This window comes from Myodes glareolus, chromosome 10, assembly GCF_982192425.1.
Source record: "Myodes glareolus chromosome 10, mMyoGla1.1, whole genome shotgun sequence".
NCBI lineage: Eukaryota > Metazoa > Chordata > Mammalia > Rodentia > Cricetidae > Myodes > Myodes glareolus.
The window spans coordinates 49,936,628-49,958,487 of NC_142035.1; the positions used below are offsets into that span (position 1 = coordinate 49,936,628).

The window sequence follows — 21,860 nt, forward strand, 5'->3', positions numbered from 1 at the left end:
TCGGTCTACTGCATAAGGAATTTTCCGTTCAGAGTTTTGAAAATTCTCAGCTAGTCACTAATCAACTGAACTTGAAAAACGAGAGGCAGAAAAACAAACCTGTCTACAAGAGAGCAGCAGTCATTAAGGCTAGAAAAGTTGTCCAATATCGATGTCCACGTGGCCAGCACTGTGTCAGGGCTACAGCCAAGTGGTCAGTATGTGGCAGTGGATTATGTTTGAAGAAATTGTAAGGGGAAAAAAATGCAACTCTGATTCCCCACCCCGGTACACACACACACACACACACACACACACACACACACTGCTCACACGCATGCATGCACACACACACAGTGCGGGTAAATTCCTGTTACTTTCCACTCAGAGGAAGGCTCTCCCTGGTGCCTGAATTTTCCTGACTAGGCATGGCCCCTCCAGGGAAAAATCAACCTTTCGTTTTCTACCCTCTGACTCTTACGGTGACTTTTCCTTTCTCTGAAAAACAGTACACCGTGAATGTATTTTACTTTTGTGAGACAAGGAGTATTTCCCTCACTCTGGAGGGAACTCCTAAAGCGGATGGATTGTTTAATTAAATGTTCTTGACCATCTAAAGCACCAAGGACTGTGGCTTCGGTCAGGAGCCATGTCCTTGTGTGTTTGACCACTTCCTCTCGGGTGAATGGCGAAACCGCTCCTGTTTTGTATGGTGACTGAAGCAAATAATTAGTTCTCTGGAACCAGACATTTTATCTCACACCCCTCACTTGAATCTATAAAGGATGCTTGTGAATGAACATCCATGAGGGGCCGGAGGGTGTCTTTAGATATTCTATTGTCTCTCAGAAATTCTGATGTTCGCAAGGGAAAAGTTTTCATTATTTAAGTAGGTGAATAAAATGTGATTGTAGAGACCTTGGAAACAGGCTAGAATCTAGGAACTCGGGCATACTTAATCCTCAACCCCACCTGCGATATTTTGATAGCAACCTTACCCACCGAAATCACTCTTCTTCCAAGAGTTGAAATTTTCCCCGATGATTTTCTACTTCTCCCAGGAAGTCTATTCTAACAGCATCCACGTGTGTGCTTGAAAATCTTTGGATAATAACTTTATGATTTTCTTTCTTTGGGATTGATTATACTTATAGTAATTATCAGGATGTAACTAATTAGTATGAAAAATTGTGTTTTTTTCTTCTGTCAGTGAGGAGAACGGCACCCAAGACTTCATGCATGATTGACAAGCTACATTGTCCCCCCAGAAATGTATCTCCTTTGCCAGATCAAACTGGAAGGCTTTGTGCTTGCTGTCTAGAAAGTCCTGAACCCCGAGACGAAGTACCACAGCGGCTGTTCTCAGAGTCAGGCCCACAGATTTCTAGAGATCCCAGGGACACTGGCTCTCAAAAGTTCGCTTCCTCTTACAATAACAGTGCTGCTTTCCTTCTCATACTCATTATCTCACGAGTGTATGAAGGAATTTTCCAGAGGCTGATGTCATGCTCTGATATCACAGGTCTACTCGTCAGTGAAACATGGGCTTGCATATCTTTGTCTTAAATCTTTTCCATCTTTCTGTTCAGTAACCAGAAAAGCATAACTGCTCCAAAAGTTGTTTTAAGACTTAAAGGAACCCTGACACCAAATTCTTTGAGAGCTGACAATCCCGCTGGGATTCTGGGGGAGGGTGGGGGGCGGGAGGACCAACTCCTGGCAAAGGGAGGGAGAAGGGAGAGGCAGATGGCAGGTGGCAAACAATAACAACAACAACAACAAACAGACAAACAAAAGCCACCTGCGTGGTACCGGTCATGTTTTGCAGTTAGGAAAGGGTAAATACACAGAATGGGGAGCAAGACAGGGCCGCTCTCAGTCACCGTGTGGTGTGCATTCTGCCATCTCCAAGTCACAGCCAGGCCTCTGGCTGTCAGGCTACAACATTCCTCTTGACCTTCTCATCTCCCAGAGGAGACACACCCATCCTATCAGCTCCCAAGAGCTTGCAAATACTTGGCTCTTATTTAGAAAAATTAAGTTTTGGCTCCATCAGAAAACACAGGGGTTCTGCTTTCATTCATTCACTATTCATTCATTCATTCATTCATTCATCTGCCTGGGGTTCAGTAGATGGCTGCAGGCTAGCACCTATCCTTTGAGTCCAATGACTCGTAACAAAACTTTCAGGAAACATACATGGGGTATGAACTACAAAATCACATTCCAAGCTGAGCAAGAGAAGAAGAGTCAGCCCAACAGCAAAACCGGTTGATTTCACTGAAGTCCAGTATGTCATTGGAGCTCCCTGAAGAAGGGCAACTGCCACGCAGTTCCCATCCTCAGAAGTGGACGAGTGCTTAAAGTGAAGCTGGCTAACATGGACTTGATTTTAGATCAAACAGGAAGTCATTTTTCCTCTTTGTATTTTTTTTTTCAAAGTGTACACAGGGTCAGAAAAACAGCTCATAGCAGATGCCTCAACAGCACAAGGCACCCACACCAAACTGGAACTCCCAGCACTGCTCCGATGGGCAGGAGGTTGATGCCCACAAGCCGAACTGAAGCAAGCAAGACAGAAATGGAAACCCATCCAAACAAAGGCAACTTTCTCCGAAACTACACAGGCGTGTACAGCTCCAGAGGCACCCCACCTCCACCCCACAAGGTGTCCATTCTCCACGAGCCCAGGGACAGAACCAGAGACTCACTCTAGGCAAGAGCTCCACCACAGAACCACACCCTTGCCCCGGGCAACCTTCTCCCGTAGGCTTCTTTGGTTTAGTGGCACTAACTTCCCAAGTAGTCTCCTTGACACAGCCAGACTAGCTATGCAGAGGGATTAGCAAGAAAAACCAGCTCCTGCTCCCTTGCCTGGTTCCCTCTGCAAGAAAACAAAGGTCACCAGGTTGGAATAAACCTGAGTGTTTTATAGCCCAAACCCTTGGGGCTTTCTGGGGAGAAAAGCATCAGTGAATCTCAGCTCTCCACCCTCCCGCAGATCCTGACAGCTCAGGGTAGAGGGTCTGCGGTGCCTGAGATGCGGTTCCTGAGGGCTTGCCCTGGGTTCTGGTGAGTCTCCACTCCAAGTCCCAGCGTGGGGTTCTACATCCCTCTTGCTCCCCCTCTCATCACCCCGTTTGAGAAACAGCAGTCTCTGACCCAGACCTGAGATATTTTAAGGAACTTTGAGGAACAATATGTTCCCTTGAGGGAAGGACAATCACAGTTGCTGAGGAAGCAGCTTCCAGGAGCACAGTTAGGCCAAGTCTCTGAGTTCTGGATTAAGCAACCCTAAGATTTAATGAAACAAACAATCCTGCTTTTTCATCTTTTTGTTTTCTTCCCTAGTGTCTGACTTTCTACCAGAGAAGGCAACACACAGAACATACTGCATGGGTAAAATGGCTCGTGACTTTGGAACTCAGTCTGTCCTGATTGCACTCACAAATACTGAGTACTCACAACGTACCACACATTTTCCCCCAGGAGCTTGGGATGTCTTTAAGAATAAAAACAAAGATTCCTGTCCCTTAGAATTCACATGTTCCCAGAGCAAAATGAAGCATATGACCATTTTGAATTGAATGCTGTCAGAAGGTGACAGGTACTAGGGGCACCAAGAGGACTGAATGGTATGGGAGGGTGGGGGATGTAGGCTCTATTTTCAACAGAGGGAGGGGTTTCAGGGGACTGTTTGAGAAATGGCCTCAGGGGAATGGCCTAGGGTGAGAGAATGGACCTTGCTATTGCTGGTCAGCATGTGGAAACCCTAGCAAATAAACAGGCTTTTATCAGAGAGGCACGGGGCCAGGGGTGGGGATGGAGTGGGGGGCCTGGGGAGGGTGGGAGGTGTGGCACACGCTTAATCTCTGCACTTGGGAGGCAGAATAGGTGGATCTCCATGAGTTTGAGGTCAGCTTGGTCTACAGAGCGAGTTCCAGTACAACCAGGACTACACACAGAGATACAGAGAAACCTTATCTCTAAAAAATGAAAACAAACAAGCAAACAAACAAACAAGCAAACAAAACCACAGAGGCCTGGGATGCCTGGAGCTCCCCAGGAAGACCGTGTGGCTCGGCTTGTGCCAGGATTGCCGCAGCTGTCCTCTAGAGAAGACTTTAAATCAGCTTCTGAATAGTTCCAAATTGGTTCCCGATTACAAACTAGGCATTAAAAAGGCTATGGGAGTGAAAGCAAACCTTCACAGCAAGCACTACAAGAACGAGGAACTCGTTTGTATAAATTCTGACTGTCATGGCTACTACAATAAATATTCGTAACTATATCTAGCTAATGAAAACAAAAACTAGTTTAGTTATCTGCTAGTTATGCATTTAAGCATACAATTAGTGGGGTTTCTCTTCAAGTTTTACGTTTATTTGCGTTTCTGTGTCTGTGTGAGTGCATGTCACCTGTGTGTGGTGCCCATGGAGTCTAGAAGAAGGCACTGAATCTCTGGGATTTTGGGAGCTACCGGTGGTTGTGAGCCATCTGATATCAGTGCCAAACTCCAGTCCTCTATCAAAGCAACAAACACTCTCTTCAGTACAGGCGATCCAACACCCTCTTTTGGCCACCATGGGTACTGTGCTCAAATTAAACCTTAAAAGAAGTTGTGTACGTTGTTCAGGGACACATAACAAGAAGACAGCATCAATCTACGAGTCAATGCCAGAGGCCACAGTCAGTTACCTACAATGCATCCTGCCATAAAAGTCAGGCAGGAAGGTTCTTTGTAGGTTCCATTATTTGGAGTCGCCCAAGACAAAGTTTGTTTATTTATTTGTTACTTCTAGTTCTAGGGCTAAGGATTTTGTTTTCTGATTCTGAGACAGGGTCTCAGTAGCCCAGGATGGTCTTGCCTGATCTTCCTCCTTATGTCACGAGGGTTGGGATTACAGGCATGCACCTCCGCAGCTGGTTTATTCTGTGCTGAAGATCAACCTGAGGCCTCACACATGCCGGACAAGCACGCTACCTACTGAGCAACACCCTCAGCCCTGTGCAGGGCATTTTCTTTATTTTACAGTGTGAAAAAAGCCAAGCTTTATCTGTGGTAGGCAAACTTTCTACAACTGAACCCTACAAAATGCTTCTTTAAAAGGAAAAAAATTTCAGATCGAAGTAATTTTAGATTCACAAGTTGCAAAAATAGTGCCAAGTTTCTGTGCCTTCCCCTCCCCCATTTCTCCATGATAAAGATTTTATTCAGTCCTAGCACCAGGATGAAAACCAGGAAGATGACTTTGGTACAATGCTAATCACTAAAATTCAAACCTTACTCTGATTGCTACCAGCCCCCACCCTGGGGGGAGGTGGATAGTGAAATCCTATGAAATTTTAATCACAGGTATAAATTTGTGGCTACAAAATCGTCCCACCATTGAAAAAGGACTCCCCCATAGGAACATTCTAGCCTAAGAGATGGACAGAACTGATCTGTTCTCTACCATGGTAATTTTGCACTTTGAGAAGGTGATTTCAGTGGAATCAGACTCTATGCAACGTTCAAGGCTGGCTTTGTTTGCACAGAAGAATGGCCTCAGACACAGCGTCTTCAGGGCAGCTTTTATATTACAGAGTTGGGTGGGGAGGGATCATGTCAAGAGGAGAAAAGTGCCAGGAGTGGTACTTCCTTAACCCTGGCTCTTCTACAGAAATGAGACCAGCCTGAGAAGCAAATACGCTTGCTCAAAGCAGTCCCAACCACCAGGGCCCTCCAACCACTTCCCTATTTGGCACTTTCTTAGTGGAATGATAGGAAAAGTTTGTGTCCAACATTTCATTCTTTTTAAAGACAGAATCTTATGAAGCCAGGGCTACCTCCAACTCACTACATAGTCAAGAATGACCTTGATTTATGACCTTCCTACTTCCACTTCCTGAGTGCTGGGGTTATAGATATGTATCACCATGTCCAGTTTACGCGGCGCTAAGGATCCCACGCAGGGCTTTATATATAGTCGGCAAGCGTTTTACTAACTGAACTACATCTCCAGCCCTTGGGGTTAAACACTCATTTGTTCAGTGGTCCATTCATCCATTCATCGAGGAGATGGAGCTACACTAGCTAATAATGCTCACATAATCATTACATGGAATAATAGCCTCTCTTACAGACCTGACAAGAAGATGATTGTGGCTGCATGCAAGGCAGAGGCACAGATATGGGCAGAGTGACCAGGCGGGCATTCAGAGAGGAGCAGAGAGCTGGAGGTCAAAAGATGAAAGGGGGTTTACTAGAAAGACAATCAGCAGAAAGTAGCTGGGACAGAATGGTCGGCTTGGGAAGCCAGGCAAGGTGGCACATTGCATTTGTGGACCTGCCAGAGGTTCATGAGATCCCATGAGAAGGTGGCACCACTTTAGGGAAGGTGGGGGATGAAGGTTAAAGCGGAGTCCTGAGGGATAAGGGACATCACCAGTAAAATGGTAGACTTTAACCGACTTGGACTGGAGGGGCCCGCCTGGAGTGAGCAGCTCTGTGTTCGAGGAGAAGCTGACAAAGCAGAGAATGACTCACTGTGTAGGTGGCAGGCTGGGGGAGGGGAGGAGGGCAGAGGAGCGGGAGACAGGAATGCAGGGTCACAGTTAGGATGCAGCAGTAACAGTGCTGGCAAGGAACCAGGAAAATATGACTTAAGGGCACCACTGTGGAAAAGCACAGGGGAAGAGGGCTCACCTGACATCTGAGAACAGAGTGTAGGACTCAACTGACTGCTAGACAGCAAAGAGGAAAGAATTTGGGTAGATTTCAGACTTCTGACTAGAATGTTTTATTACCTCAAGAGGTCTTCAATGTTGGGCATCAGCTATGCCGTCTCTGCTATCAGACATATTAAAATATTGTAGAAGGAGTCAGAGAGCAGGATTTTATTCTTCAGACCATTTGTGGCTCTTGCAGAAGATCAGATTAAGTTCCCAGCATCCACGTGGAGGCTTATAGCCATCTGTAACTCCAGTGCCAGGGGATCAGATCCTTCGTATGACCTCCATGGGCACTAGGCACACACGGGGTACACATACATACATATAGGCGACATACTCATGCACATAAGATCAATGAAATGAGTCTTAAAAGTATTAAAAGATTCTGAGATGGTGAGGCACCTGATATTGCCCCTTCCTGCACAAGGAAGAACCAGGGTAGCAGGTAGATGGCTGCAATTTTCATGCAATTTTAAGTTGGTTGAATTGACTTAATGTAAATCTGACATTTCATTTTGATATAATCAACAGGAATCCTAGAAAACTTTAAAAATAAGGCGCTGGAGCATTGCTCAATGATAAAGTATACAGTTAGCATGTACAAGATTTAACGGCTAGGACCACCCCCACCCCCCTTGAAAAATTTTTTTTCTCACCAAAAAGAAAAGAGAAAGAGAGAAAAGTCAGAACCCACTCTTCCAACCTTTCACAACCAGGAGAACTGCTTGAGCAATGTAGCATACTGCAGTCATTTAGAAACTAGGTGGAAAATGCCGACTCAGCAGCTTAAATAAAGGCCCTTCAATTACAGACATGGGTCTCTGCAAGGCTGGTGAAAACCGTGCCATGTCTATAAAATGTTAGGGAGACTTCCCATTATCATTGGCTTTCTGGTCCACCAAGGATGGTGAGGCTATCAGATATTTTCACCCTTGAGGTGTAATAAGGCATTGGACACTTTCCTGTCCATCACTTCTGGACTCTGAAGATACGACCAAAAAACACTTTTAAGTTCCCGCTCCTTGAGACTCTCACAGAGAGCCAAAGGAGTAAATCACACATAGTCTGTAGGAAGTACATTCCCAGATTTCCAACGTAGGCCTGAAATCTCAGTGTCAGACTCCAGAAACATGTCATTTTCCTAGACACAGATAAAGTTTAGTTTATAAACTAGGTACACTAAAAGATCAACACTATGAGCTACTAATAAAATTGAACAGTCTTCAAAATATACTGTAATAAAAACTATGCGGATATATTCTTTCTCTTATTTCTGAACTTTTCTTCCAAATAGAATTTTTAGGCCACCAAAACAAAATCTCAGATTCCACAGATGCAGACACACACACACACACACACACACACACACACACAAACAGAAATTGGTAACAAATAAAATCTGTTATGTTGTATGCACATGGCACGGGATGTGTGTCTTTGTGCTTTACCAGAAAGACTAGAAATTGGCGAGGTCTTCTTGGAAAGGGATTAGAATTTCCAAACTTTAAAATACGTCCACTTTTTTCTTCAATTACCCTTTTAGCTATTAAATGCAGATGATTTCACACACACACACACACACACACCAAAGTATCAAAGTATTATGGGGCTAGCAAGATGATGCAGAGGGTAAATCACTCCCCTAGTAAGCCTGAATTCAATCCCTGGATCCCAGCAGAGGTGGAAGGAGAGAGTAACTTCCACAAAGTTACCTCTGATTTCCACACATACTGGGCACATGTGTGATGTGGAGATTTGCATTGCTATGGATCTTGCTCTATTAATACAAATTTCAGGTCAATTTTGTTATATATGTATTTCTGATCTTGATTAAGGTGTTGTGTTTGTGTAACTCATTTAAAAATATAATGTATAATTAAGAAGTATAGGTTAATAAATAATCATCTATAATAGTCAAGCTCATGGTCATGTTAGATTTTGTAGATGTACAGAGATGTATTTCAGATGAATAGGCATTCTTCAAACCTTTCAAAGACTACAGAATATGGCATTTAAAATGTTTAAGAACTTAGGAATTTTCGTGGCAGTGAGATACATCTGCTCCTGGCAGCACCTAGCTACTTCACGAGGCAGATGGGAATCGAAGAGGTTCCTTATGAAGTTTGCTGACCATCTGGGCAAGAAACTGCTCTTGCCTAAACTGCTTGATGAGCTGGACATGCAGGACCCACAGAGAAATGACTGCTGAACTTGTCTAAAGAAGGTGAGATGCTCCTTTGGGGTTCTTGTTTCATGAAAGAGTCTGCCAGACATTCTGCAGCACACAAATGAAGGTGACTGACAAACTGCCAATATAGGTGGAACTGTTTTTGAAACTTCCTGCTTCATGGAAAAGTCTGCTGGATACTATGGGCCCATAGGCTGAAGATGGATACCCCAATGTTACAGAAGAACTTTGGGTGACTGTCCAGGTAGCAAGATGTCTCTGTCAATTCTAGAGTTTTGGAAGTTGCTTACAATGTTCTTCCTGTTTACTTAGGTAATATTATATCCTTCTTGAGTCTTTGATGGAGTTGAATAGATAGTTATAATTATAGTTTTCCTTAGTAAGTTAGTGTGACTTACCAGGTAAAGTTCCGATATCTGTCTCTGGAGGGGCTACATGGCTTCTCCTTGACTCCACCTTCTTTCTCCCAGCATTCAGTTTAGTTTTCCCTGCCTAGCTAAGTTCTGCCCTATCAGCAGGCCAAAGCAATTTCTTTACTCATTAACCAATAAAAGCAACACATATACAAAAGACTTCCCACATCACATGTATGCTCATTTACACATACACACACACACATACACACACAGAGAGACACACAGACAGACACAGACACAGACACACACACAGACACTAACAATAAAAAAATTAAAACTGTGTGTTTGAGGGAGTACATATGTTAGTTACTAAAGTTGTTCCACAATGCACATATACATCTCAAAACATCATGCTCTATGTTATAAATGCATATAATATTTTTACCAACTGAAAAATAAAATGTTGCTGGGTGTGGAGGCACATGCCTTTAATTCCAGCACTTGAGAGGTAGAGGCAGGCAGATCTTTGTGAGTTCAAAGCTAGCTTGGTCTATGGAGCGAGTTCTAGGACAGCCAGGGGTACACAGAGAGAAGCCCCGTCTCAAAAAAAAAAAAAAAATGAAATAAAATGTTGAGGTCAGCAAGATGGCTTGGCGGGTTTGTACCCGCTGCTAAGCCTGATGACCTAAATTCAATCCCTAAAACTTACATGGCGGAAGGAGAAAACAGACACCTACAAGTTGTCCTCTGACCTCTCTACATGTATACACACAAGCCTCCCACAAACACATGTAGAAATAATTTTAAATTAAATATACAATGTCCATTTTTTACAAAACTAATCTTAGCATTTCTGGGTGTGGCAGCCAGGCTTGTAATCCCAGCACTTGCTAGGCAAATGCAGGCGGATGATCAGGAGTTCAGAGACAGTCTGGGCTACACAGCAAGTGTGAGGTCAGCCTGAGTTACATGAAGCCATATCTCAAAATAGTAACAATGCTAATGTCTTTCTTTAGTGGCTTTTCAAGCAATTATCCCAGAGAAAGGGTATTCAAATTGATTTTGAACACACACATTCTTCAATTATCTATTTCTTGGAGAAACTCAAAACTTAGAGGAAGGTAGAGAACCCCATATCACCTCTCCCACAGCCAGGTGAAAGAGGAGCTTCAGGGACAATGCCTGGGGCTGGAATTCACTTGCCTTCCTGGCCTGAGTTCAAGAGATCACTGAGATCCTGCTTAGGATGGCATGCATGCGATGGTGCACAAAACACCAAGTCCTGGCTCTCAGTGAACTCACTAAGAAAGGAGGCTGAGAGTAAGCAAGTCTAACCCCGATACAATGGGGGATGCACACATGATGTCATGGGAAGTCAAGAAAAGAGTGAAGAGACTCTCTTAAGAAGTGATACGTGAGTGTGTCCTAGGGCAGAGGGCAGATAGAAAAACACTGTAAACAGGAGAGAGGTGCAAAGGTTCCAAGCAGGAAGAAATGGTGTGTCGGAAGAAATGGAAGAAACTCGGTGTGAAAGGAACTTAGTGAGCACAGACAGAGGGTTGGGTGTGGGGTGGAGAGCTGGGCAGGGGTCAGAGCATGCAGGACTGATGGACAAGGCCAGAAAGGGTCCTGAGTGATAGTCTAGACCGGTGGGAAGCCACTGATGGGTTTCATCAGATGGGTGACACGAGCCACATGACAGTGGAGAGATGCAGGGACAGGACAGGGGCAGTGGCTTTGCCAAGACCTGATGGTGGTGTGAACCACAGTGCCTGGAGCAGAGATGGACAGAGGCAGATTGTCCTGTGCCATAGAAGGAGAATCCACAAAATTGTTAATGCTTTCGATGTGAAAAATGAGGAAAGAGGAGTGTTCTTCCCATGATATTATTTGGTAAGGGGAATTCTGGGGCAGAAGACTGAGAGGCATCTGGAGCTGTATTTTATATTGTGGTTGTGAGCCTAGCCTTTAATGGCTGAGCCATCTCTCCAGCCCTAGAACTGCATTTTAAAATGCCTACACACTCAACAAGTAGAAAAGCCAAGGAGGTTGCTGGTCACAGGATCTGGAAGCTCAGTAAAGAGGGTAGGGCCCGAGATGTAAAGTTCCAGGCTGCCATCCCATAGATGGTATTGAAGCTGGCCAAGGAACTCAGCCAGGAGGGTGTGTCTCGGAGGGAAAAGAAGCTGGGCCAGGACTGAGCTGGGCACCCGATGTTCAGAGCTGGCCCAGCAACAAAGAAGATGCAATGAAAAGGGAAGCAAGCCAGGATCATGTGCTTTTTAAAGAGTCTACCACTGAGATCCCAAGCCTAGAACGGCCTTGGGCACACAGCAGACCCTCCTGAACATTTGCTGAATGCATGAGGAAGGAAGAAGGGATGGAGTGTGGCCACATTGTCAGATGGAGCTCAAAGAGGCAATCAGAGGGGAGATAGAGGAGCCCATTGGCTTTAGCAGCACAGGAAGCTTCAGTAGCATTGCTGTCAGAAGCCAGCCCAAGAGCAGGAACAAAGCCAAGACATTCTGGTTTGGATGGAGATCAAGATGGCCATGGAATGTCAATTCACCAACAATCCCACAGTGACTCACAAACTTCCTGCTCCAGTGCCCCGTGAGTGATACACGTTCTTGGCATCCAACCTCCATTAGGTCTTAAGTGTTTCCATAGGGGTAACTCCTGACAGGCAGGCAAGGCCACAGTGCCCCAGAGATGCAAGCAGGGCTCTGGATGCCTCGGCTGGATCTGGCCAGGTAGGCATCTGTATATTCTGCCTCCATTCCAATACACCCACTCCCCTATTGCTCCCACGCCTGTTTCTACCTTTCTTGATTGACCACTGTTGGGTTTTAACAAACATCACTAAAGTTTTATCTTCTTCTGTTGTTGCGAGGGTGGGAGGACATGGGTGGTGAACGGATGAATAAATACATGCACACATGAGCATAATGCTCAGCCTTACCAGGTACGGTTAGGACAGATGGGGACCTTTCTGGTTTTTCATTAACGCGGCTGCTATTTTGAAACCAGAAGATGTTGATGGGCTCAGGCGGGCCCACAGCGTGGCAGGTGAGGTTGAAGGCTGTGTTTCGGGTGACGTTCATACTCTCGGGCTGCTTAATAAAGTAAGGAAGTCCTGCAGAGAAAGATTGGAGCAGAGTAAGTCTTAACTGGAAGCAGTGCCTTTGGAGACAGGGACCAGAGGTTTCCTTGGGTCCGAAATAACCAATTGTCACCTCCAAGTAGAGTGAGAAAAAGCTTTGACTACCAGTCTTCCTCAGCCAGCTTTCGAGGACACTTCTTCTAGGGACTGTGTGGAGTGATTCATCTGCTTTGGCCAGAAGGGAATACACAGCCAGTTTTTAAGTCAGGTGTTGCTCAAGCGCCTGGCACTGGCTGGTAGGTTGGCAGTATTTCTCACCAAAACAAACAGAGTGAGGCAGGAAAGACGGCTAGCAGCTAAGAGCACTTGCTATTCCAGAGGACCCAAGTTCACCCCAGGACCCACAGCAGGCAGCTTGCTGCTACCTGTAACTCCAGCACAAGAAGGTCCAGCATCCTCTTCTGGCCTCCAAGATCCATTCCACACCACACACATACAGCACACATTCACATAAACACACACACACACACACACACACACACACAATATAATAAATACCAGAGCATATACGAAATAGGTCTACCCAAGTTTTGAGGGAAGTCTACGGTGTGCATAACATTCAGATGATGAAGATGGGTTTTAAAACCTGTGCAGTTGAGACTAGGGCTCTACATGATTCAACTGTAAGGTATGTGCTCAGATGCATAAGGCTCTAGGTTCAATGCTCTAAGTACTATGAGTGCACACACACACACACACACACACACAATTTCACATATTTGTGTAAAACTGAAGAGTTTACAAGAGGCACTCACTTGAAGACAAAAAGAGCACAGTTCTATAGTTATAATCCTTAAATCTACCGAAATTCCAAAATCTGGCCCACAAGGGAGCCTGGAAACGTTCAGAGAAAGCCAATGATTACTGGTTTGAATCATGTGCCCACTGTTTCAGCAGGGCAAGCTGGCTGGCCTTGACACTTAAATCACAGGCTTTATAAACTCATGTCTCACCCATCTGGTTCCCCATGGAATAATAGGATTCTTTTTTCCCCCCCATTTCAAAGCTTTCGAGATTCAGACTTTTCCCAGCTTGAGCATTTTTTTCCTGGGATCCTGACAAGTAAATTGTCTTTTACAAGATAATTTCAAACATGGGGGATGCCTTCCTGTCGACTGATGCTCACATAACCCAGGTACCAGTCATCTAGCCTGGGAAAGCAAGGGCCCCTGTGAGATTCATCTGAGGGGTTTTCCTTGACTCTTCCCCTCCACACTCACCCATTCACTGACTCCCTCCTTCTTCCCTTTCTCCTCCCTCGCTCACGCTTTCTGCAGTGTTACTGGGCATTAAGTTCATGTTCACAAGGGAATGGGCACCAGGAAAACCTTTCGGTAGGAGCAGAATGGAGAAGGTAGAGCAGACAAAAAAGAAAAGAGGTGATGAGATGGTGGTGCTACTAAAGGCACCCTGGAAAGTGGAACCTCAGGGATGGAGAGAAGCACTCAGGTGGAGCATGCGCTTAGCATGTACAGTGCTCTGGGCATACATATGCATACACACACACACACACACACTCAGAGAGAGAGAGAGAGAGAGAGAGAGAGAGAGAGAGAGAGAGAGAGAGAGAGAACTGAATTAATTACATCATTATCTAAAGTTTCTAAAAGAGGATTGTCTTGTAAAATTCCAACACTGATGGATCTATAAGGTTTCTAGAATTATTAACAGTCAGACCACACCCTGCACATCACACAGGAAACACTTAAATACAAGTTCTAAACAGTTCCCGGGCAGCAGGGTACTCCGACTTTGGGCTCACCTTGAACTTCCACGTATATGGGATCAGATACAATCTCTTTGTCGTTCACCTTCATCTTACAGATATACGATCCATTGTCTGAGCGCTGTACACTGGTTATGCTTCAAAGAAAAACACAGAAAGAGATTTGCAGTGACTGTCTTTGGAGTCCCTGTTATAGAAACAGAAAAATCCTTCGAGACACTTATCATGTGCTAATGTGTCAACATTGCTGGGCCATAGTGCTGCCATGAGGATATTTTTCATATGTCATGGACATTTAACTTTTGAGTAAAACAGATTATCCATTTCAACATGCATTATATATAATCAGTTGCAGACTGAGGGCCCCTGAGGAAGCTCAGCGTCAATTTTCCATGGGTCTCCAACCAACACTCTACTGGTTTCAGATTTGTTAGTACTTATTACAGTGTGAATTCACCAAAACACTCTCTCTCTCTCTCTGTGTGTGTGTCTGTCTGTCTGTCTGTCTGTCTGTCTCTGTCTCTGTCTCGCTCTCTCTGTGTGTGTGTGTCTGTCTGTCTCTGTCTCTCTCTCTGTCTCTCTCTCTCTCTCTCTCACACACACACACACACACGCACTCATGCACTCCCATATCTTCTTGCTTTCCTATCTCTTTGAAACCCTGCTGACACACACCACACACTGTTGGGTGTCTTGCTTTCCTTGGTGGACTCTAAACCAGGGCTTTGGTGTTTCTCTGCCAAGACATTTGGAAACCTGAGGAATTTTTGGCGTCACAACACTTCTGGGGTTCCATAGGTTTCAGGGTCCTGGGCAATTGTTCTATACCCCCAAATAACCTTCCGAAACTAGTTCCTGATTCTAGTTTGCATGGTTTCTAGGTATCTTACACAGTTTTAATATTCACCTAATTGCCTAAAGTCGCAGCTACTGTGAAAATGGAGGACTGGTATCCTCTTGTCTAGTTTGGAACTCTCTGGTGCATTGATTTTTGCCACTGCCATAAATAAACACTTCATTGGCACACCATCGTGGGGATAGGCACACATGTGAACAGGCATGGGATTGCATGTGGACTGAAGAGGTCTGGCAAGATGCCTAAGTACTCATCCCCCATGATGAGGGACTGGGGGCAGGGACTGGGGCAGGGACTGAGGGAAAATGTTTTACACAGTTGCAATGCATTGCTTCAATTTTTTTCTTCCAATTTTATGTATTTATTTTTGTATCCAAGTCTATGCGTGGTGGTGTATGTATGTGTGTATTTGTGTATGTGTGCCACCGTGCACAAGTACGAGTCAGAGGGCAGCTTTGGGGAGTTGGTTCTTTTCCTCAACCATGTGGGTTCCTGGGATCAAGTTCAGGCCATCAGACTTGGTGGCAAGTCCCTTACCCACCGAGCCATCTCCACCCTACTTTTTTTTCCTGTAGTAAATTTAATGAGGCCATATCAAACATCATCTACATTAAAGGCTTGGCCAGATGATCAGTTACAAAATATTTCACACATGCTAATGAATATATGTAAAATTATGTACAATTTACTATATTATATATGCAGCAGCTTTACTAGTCATTACTTTTTCTCAGTTATGGCTCAGTGTACTTGCTATTTAGTTCTATGTAGCACATGTTTTGTTAATCTTATTCCTCAATGTGTTTGTGGGTGTTAACATATTTTAATTTTTTTTTAAATTATAACTGTTCATGACTGCTTTTTAAAAAAAAAATGGTATGGAGGTGGTCAGATGTAGCCCTGCTATAGAACACGAGAGCAGCAGAACTCCAGACCTTGGGTTCTAGCTCTGGCACGGTCTCCCACCCAAGGTATGAAAATCCCATCAACCTTTGAAATAGAAACGTCTGGACCAAGGAGGCAGAATGAAATGATACAGACTGAGCCATAGTGTCTAGACAGGAACCACCTGGCCACAGCTGCTGGGCTGGCACTGGGGAAGCCCAGACGCCAGAGCAGTGGTGGCTGGGCTGGCCCCAGGGTACTCTACAAGCATCTCTAGCCCTCAGAGTGCCAGTGCTGGGCTGCATACAGGGAAATGTCTCAGGAGTAGCAGTTAAACTCTGAAGGTTTCTTCAAAGACATACAAAGAAGCAAAGGTACTATATGCTATGGAACAAGCGTTTTATACACTATGAATATGTATTACTCTCACTGGCTAATAAACAGTTGATTGGCTGATACCTGGGCAGGACGAGATTGAACTCAAAAGCCAGATTAGGAGACTTCTGGAAAAAGGAAGGGCAGAGTCAAGTAGACTCCTGTAACATCAGGGTTGTGCCCTCTTTAAGTGACAATCTGACCTGTGTGACCCTTCTGTTTCTTTAGGTCAGTAAACACTCCACTACGTGCTTATTAAATGTAAAATCCTTTTCTCTTTCTAAGCTTTATTTATGTAAAACATCTGCTTTCTGTAGCAGATGGAGGAAAAAAAATACAGTCAAACTATCCTGTGTGGCCACGGTATAGAAGAACAGCTTGATACACCTTGCCAGAATAAAATGAAGCAAGACAATCATGGAAGTCTGTCCTTTGCCCTGAAGCAAAGCGCACCTGGTGGAAATGTTGACAAACTAAATCCTGGCCAGAGTCATCAGACCTGTGGGAAGTATGAGGCAGCTTGCTGGAAAGGAAGCAAAAATGATTCACCTAAAGGCATGACACATATGGGATTGTGCCAAGTGTCAGGGCAGAGAAAGTGAAAACATCACGGCTCAAAGAGAATATCACTCTAGAGTTCAGGGCTCAGGAGACAAGGTCTGCTCTGACTCTGAGTGGCTGGCACCTCATCTTGAACTTTTGGGAACAACAGGCTAAGTCAGTTAGTCAATTGACCAAACCCCTCAGGTTAAAAGAAGGCGATCGGAATGTAGGATTCAGATTAGAAGCTAAGAAGTGGGAGAAAGTGGAAAAAAGAGAGGCAGGAACCAAAGTTTGATAAAAGGAATGCATACCCAAATGTATTCCCGTGGAGCACCAAGCTCCACAGCACAGTGGGATTGCTGCCATTTGCAGCAAACTGTCTTTATTTTAGGAAAATCTAGAAGCAATGAGCTCTAAACAATGAGGAGGAGGAAATGCTAATTACCCCGATTCCATCAGTGCATAGTGTACATTCCACAAGTACCTCAGTAATATGTATGATTAATACATGTTAATAAAAACAAAGCCCAGGAGATAACTGAGGAGGAGGAAGAGCAAAATCTCAGAGTCTACAGCCTCCGAAATAGGATGGCTCCACCTTTGGGAGAATAGAATATTCCAGATACATGTCCTGCCTTGACTGATCACAGTTACCCCTAACTCTTCAACCTTACCTTTGCAAAATGGAAGGAATATTGCAAGTGTGGCTGACATCAGAAGGGCTTCCTCTAGCATCTGAGGAGAGCAGATGCAGAGACCCACATGAAAACCCTAGACAGAGCTTGGGGAATCTCCAAGAAGAGTGGGAGGAAGTATTGTAGGAGACAGAGGGGTTGAGGACACCACGGGAACATGTCCAACAGAATCAACTAAGCCGGGCTCCTGGGGGCTCACAGAGACTGAAGTGGCAATCACAGCCTGCACGGGTCTGCGCTAGGCCCTTTGCATACATGCTGTGGTTGTTTAGCTTGGGGTTTTTGTGGGACTCCTAACAGTGGGAGGGAGTGTCTCTGATTCTTTTGCTTGCTCTTGAGATTCTTTTCCTCTACTTGGTTGCCTGGTCCAGCCTTGATATAAGGGTTTGTGCCTAGTCTTACTACGTCTTGTTATGCCATGTCCAGTTGATATCACTGGGAGGCCTGCTCTTTTCTGAAGTGAAGTGGAGGAGCAGTGGACCTGGGAGAAAATGGAGTGGGTGACTGAGAAGAGTGGAGGGAGGAGAGGCTACAGTTGGGATGTCCTATATGAGAGAAGAATAAATTAAAGAAAGAAAAAGAAAGTGACCGAGAGTCTGTCTCACTCCCTAGAACTTTCCTTCTGCCTCTGGGTGCAACCTGAACTGGTACCACAACTGGCAGCAGCAGAAAGAAGCAGGAGATCAGGGAAGGGGACAGAAGGCGGGAGACACTGAGTGAATCAAAGGGCTGGGACAGCCACACTGTTTTAAAGTTCCCATAACCAAGAAGATAACACTGATATCGTCGTGTGTGTGTGTGTGTGTGTGTGTGTGTGTGTGTGTGTGTGTGTGTGTGTGCATGTGCGCCAGGTAGGCTAAGCTGGTTTGGTCAGTCAGAGTAAAGCGGCCACCTGCCTCTGCCGCCCCAGAACTAGAATACATTGTCTCCCACTGAGGACGGAGCTCATCCCCATGCTTGCAAGGCAAGCACTTTACCAACCGAGCCTTCTCTCCAACACTGATGATCTTTTCATAATCCTTTAAGAAACTGTTTTCCTGGGGCTGGAAAGATGGCTTAGCAGTTAAGAGAACATCTAGTGATTGATTCTATGATCCACATGGTGTTTCACAGTTGTCAATAACTCCAGTTCCAGAGGATCTAACACCCTCTTCTAGCCTGTGAAGGCACCAGGCAGATACAGAATGCACATCCATACATGCAGGCAAATACACATACATACTCTCTCTCTCTCTCACACACACACACACACACACACACACACACACATTAAATTAACAAATAATTTTAAAAACAAACAAAAAACACTAATCACTTTCTCAATCCAGGCCTGTAATCTTAGCATGTGGGTGGATCTGGAATTTAAGACCAGTCTTAGTTACATAATAATTCTGAGGTCAGCCTGGACTATATGAGAGCCTGTCTCCAAAAAAGGCCCACTTTCTTTAGGGTTGGAGTATAGCTGAGATGTAGAATATATGCTTAGCATGCTCAAGGCTCGGGGTTCTGTCCCCAGAACTGAAAATGAACACACACACACACACACACACACACACACATACCTCCTCCATACACACTGTTTCCCACTTCCTGGAAGCTCTTGGAGCTTAGGTGGACTTAATACTGACCTTAAATGAGGTGGGAGCTGCCCTCTAAGCCTGCAGAGTGTATTTTAACCAGCAGTTACAATGGGGCAAGCTCATTTGAAAGAAATCGACAACACAAGCAGTCAGATCAGTATTTATTTACATTCTAAAGAGATCAAGATTTCTTAAAAAGAAAACAAGGCTGTTTTCCCTGAGGATTCTGCTACTGGGGTGGCATTAGCATAATGACATTTAGAAAGAAAGGACACATACCTGAACAATGCAATTATTGACACCCCTTCCTCATCAGGATAAAACTGTGTGATTGAGTGGTGTGCTCCGAGCAATTCTTTTCCATCTTTCCACCATGAAATGCCAGCTGTTTCTTGGTAGGTGTTAGGAATATTGATCGAGCAATTAAATTTGACATTTTTATGTTCTGAAAGTATTATGTGTCCAATCGTGTGATTAAATGCAACAGGAGGTAGGAGCTTTGATGCTGCAGAAGTCACCTGGGGAGCGGCTGTGTGTGCTGGTAGTGATCTTCCAGTCCGGGATGGTGACAGCTGGTACTCACTGGAGTGGTTAGCTGGTAGGTTCCCTGGTAAAGGTCCTGGGAAGAGCTGATCTGGTTTGGTTTCTTCTGCCTTTTCAGCAATGACTGCAAAATGGAATATTTGAGTTTTAGCCTTTAAAATAATGAAGAAGAATTTCAACTTCTTAGGTCATAATAAGTGAAGCAGAGCATCCTCAGTGTCCTCAGAAAAGGCGAACAAAAAGTTGAGTATAAAGGCGCATCCTTGTCATACAAGCATTTGTGAAGCCAGGGCAGGAGGGTTGGGAGCTCAAGGCTGACCTGGGTTACCACAGTGAAAGTCTGTCTTGAGACAATCAAGAGCTAGGATGTAGCTCAGGGGCAGATCGCCTGCCTACTATGCACAAGTCCCACTCCCCTCCCGTCCAATCCCTAGCACCTCAGCAGAAGACAAGGGATGGGGAGAACTTGCCTATGTGCACATATGAAAACTATCCCCCGTTCACCACCTTGTGCCCCTGTCTACTTGCCTCCTTCTAAAGAGTACTTAAGGAAAAAGAGTCCTGGGCTGGTGAGATGGCTCAGAGCGTAAAGGTGCTTGCTGCCAAACCTGATGATCTGAGTTCTAGTCCCAGAAACCACAATGTGGAAGGAGAGAATTGACTCCCGCAAGTTGTCCTCTGAGCCCCATGTATGTATGGAAGGGTGAGCAACCCCCTTCCATATACACACACCAAGTATATAATTTTTTAAAAATAAGTGTCTCTATTTTTTTTTCAAATGCTGACTCACTCCATGTTCTATATACATAACTGAGCAGACAGTGACAATTACAGGAAGGTCTAAAATCACCTTTCTTATTACCCATCTGCTCAGCGAGACGACCAGGCTACAAACCCTGAAACGGCCACTGCAGGGCACAAAGAGATGGGTTTCGAAGTTTTGTGTCCAACAGGGAATGTTCCCTTTTGCTACCAGACTTGGAGGTCCCAGCAAACGCATGCCTGATTGAACGAGCCAAGAAATGTTTTCACTTCAACTGGCCCACAAGCATTTCTAAAAATAGAGGCTCATATTCCCTGTGCTTGCAGCGTATTTAAGTTACATTTTGGGAACATACGTTCTCTGTGGTTGCTACTCATTCAAATATGTTGGCAGCGAATGGTTGAGGGAACGTGAGAAAGCAGACACAGGCCCAAAATTTCATGCTATCTTCGGTTCTGCAGTGTTCTGGAGTCCCCAGCCCTGCTAAGAGGCTGTACCTCCTGCTTGCATGGATGGTTCAGTGAGTTAAGTCACTTCCTGCCAAGCTTGACAACCTGAGTTCAATCTCAGTGACATATGTAGGCTAAGGAGAGAATTGATTTCTTCAAGTTGTCCTTTGACCGCCACATATACACACAAAAGAAATAGATATAATTTAAAAATTTAAAAAACAAAACAGGAAAAAAAACCTCAAGTCAGATTAGTGATGCAGACATTTAATCCCAGTGCTCTGGAGGCAGAGGCAGGTAGATCTATGTGAATTTAAGGCCAGTCTGATCTATATAGCAAGTTCCAGGCTACATGGGGAGACTCTGTCTTGAAAGAAAAAGAGAAACAGGGGTGTGGGAAGGGGAGGAGAGGAAAGAAGGGGAGGGGAGGGGAGGGGGAGGGGAGGTAAGGGGAGGGGAAAGGAGAGGAGAGGAGAGAAAGGGGAAGAAGGGAGGAAGGAAGAACAGGGGATACTGTGGTGGTTTGAAGGATAATTGGTGCAGGAGAATTATCTGTATTCTGTCAATCATATTTTAATAAAACGCTGATTGGCCAGGCAGGCAGTATAGGCGGGAAAGCCAGACAGGAAGTAGGGGTGGAGCAAAGAGACTGGGAGTATTCTGGAAGCAGAAGCTCTCTCTCAGCCACTCCTGCGCAGACCACCGAAGAGGCAACATGTAAGCTGTCACACTGAGAAAGGTACTGAGCCCATGTGGCTAACATAGATCAGAATAATGGGTTAAGATAAGTTATAAGAACTAATAAGTAGCCTGACCTAATGGACCAATCAGTTTATAACCTTATGGAGTCCTGTGTGTGATTTTCCTTGGGAGTTGCCGGCTGTGTGGTACTGGGCAGGAATGGAAACCCCAACAAGCCGGCCCCCTCATGTTACATATGGCGCCCAGACGTGGATAGGTGAGTCCACGGAAGGCCTGGGAGAGTTTGGGAAAGAGTAGAGTGGGGTATGTTTTCTTGGTGGCAGCAGTTTTTCGGTTCTGCTCT

General features: G+C 44.9%; 1 protein-coding gene across 1 annotated transcript in view; it reads right to left on the reverse strand.

Annotated features, from left to right (window-relative positions):
- The window catches only part of Mertk (MER proto-oncogene, tyrosine kinase), a 107,817-nt gene that overhangs the window by 64,253 nt on the left and 21,704 nt on the right, over positions 1-21,860 (reverse strand). The window contains exons 2-4 of the mRNA XM_048459528.3: positions 19,340-19,727; positions 14,163-14,263; positions 12,200-12,373 (exon numbers count right to left, since the gene is read on the reverse strand). Coding sequence (XP_048315485.3) covers positions 12,200-12,373; positions 14,163-14,263; positions 19,340-19,727 — 663 coding nt within the window. The remainder of the gene's footprint in view (positions 1-12,199; positions 12,374-14,162; positions 14,264-19,339; positions 19,728-21,860) is intronic.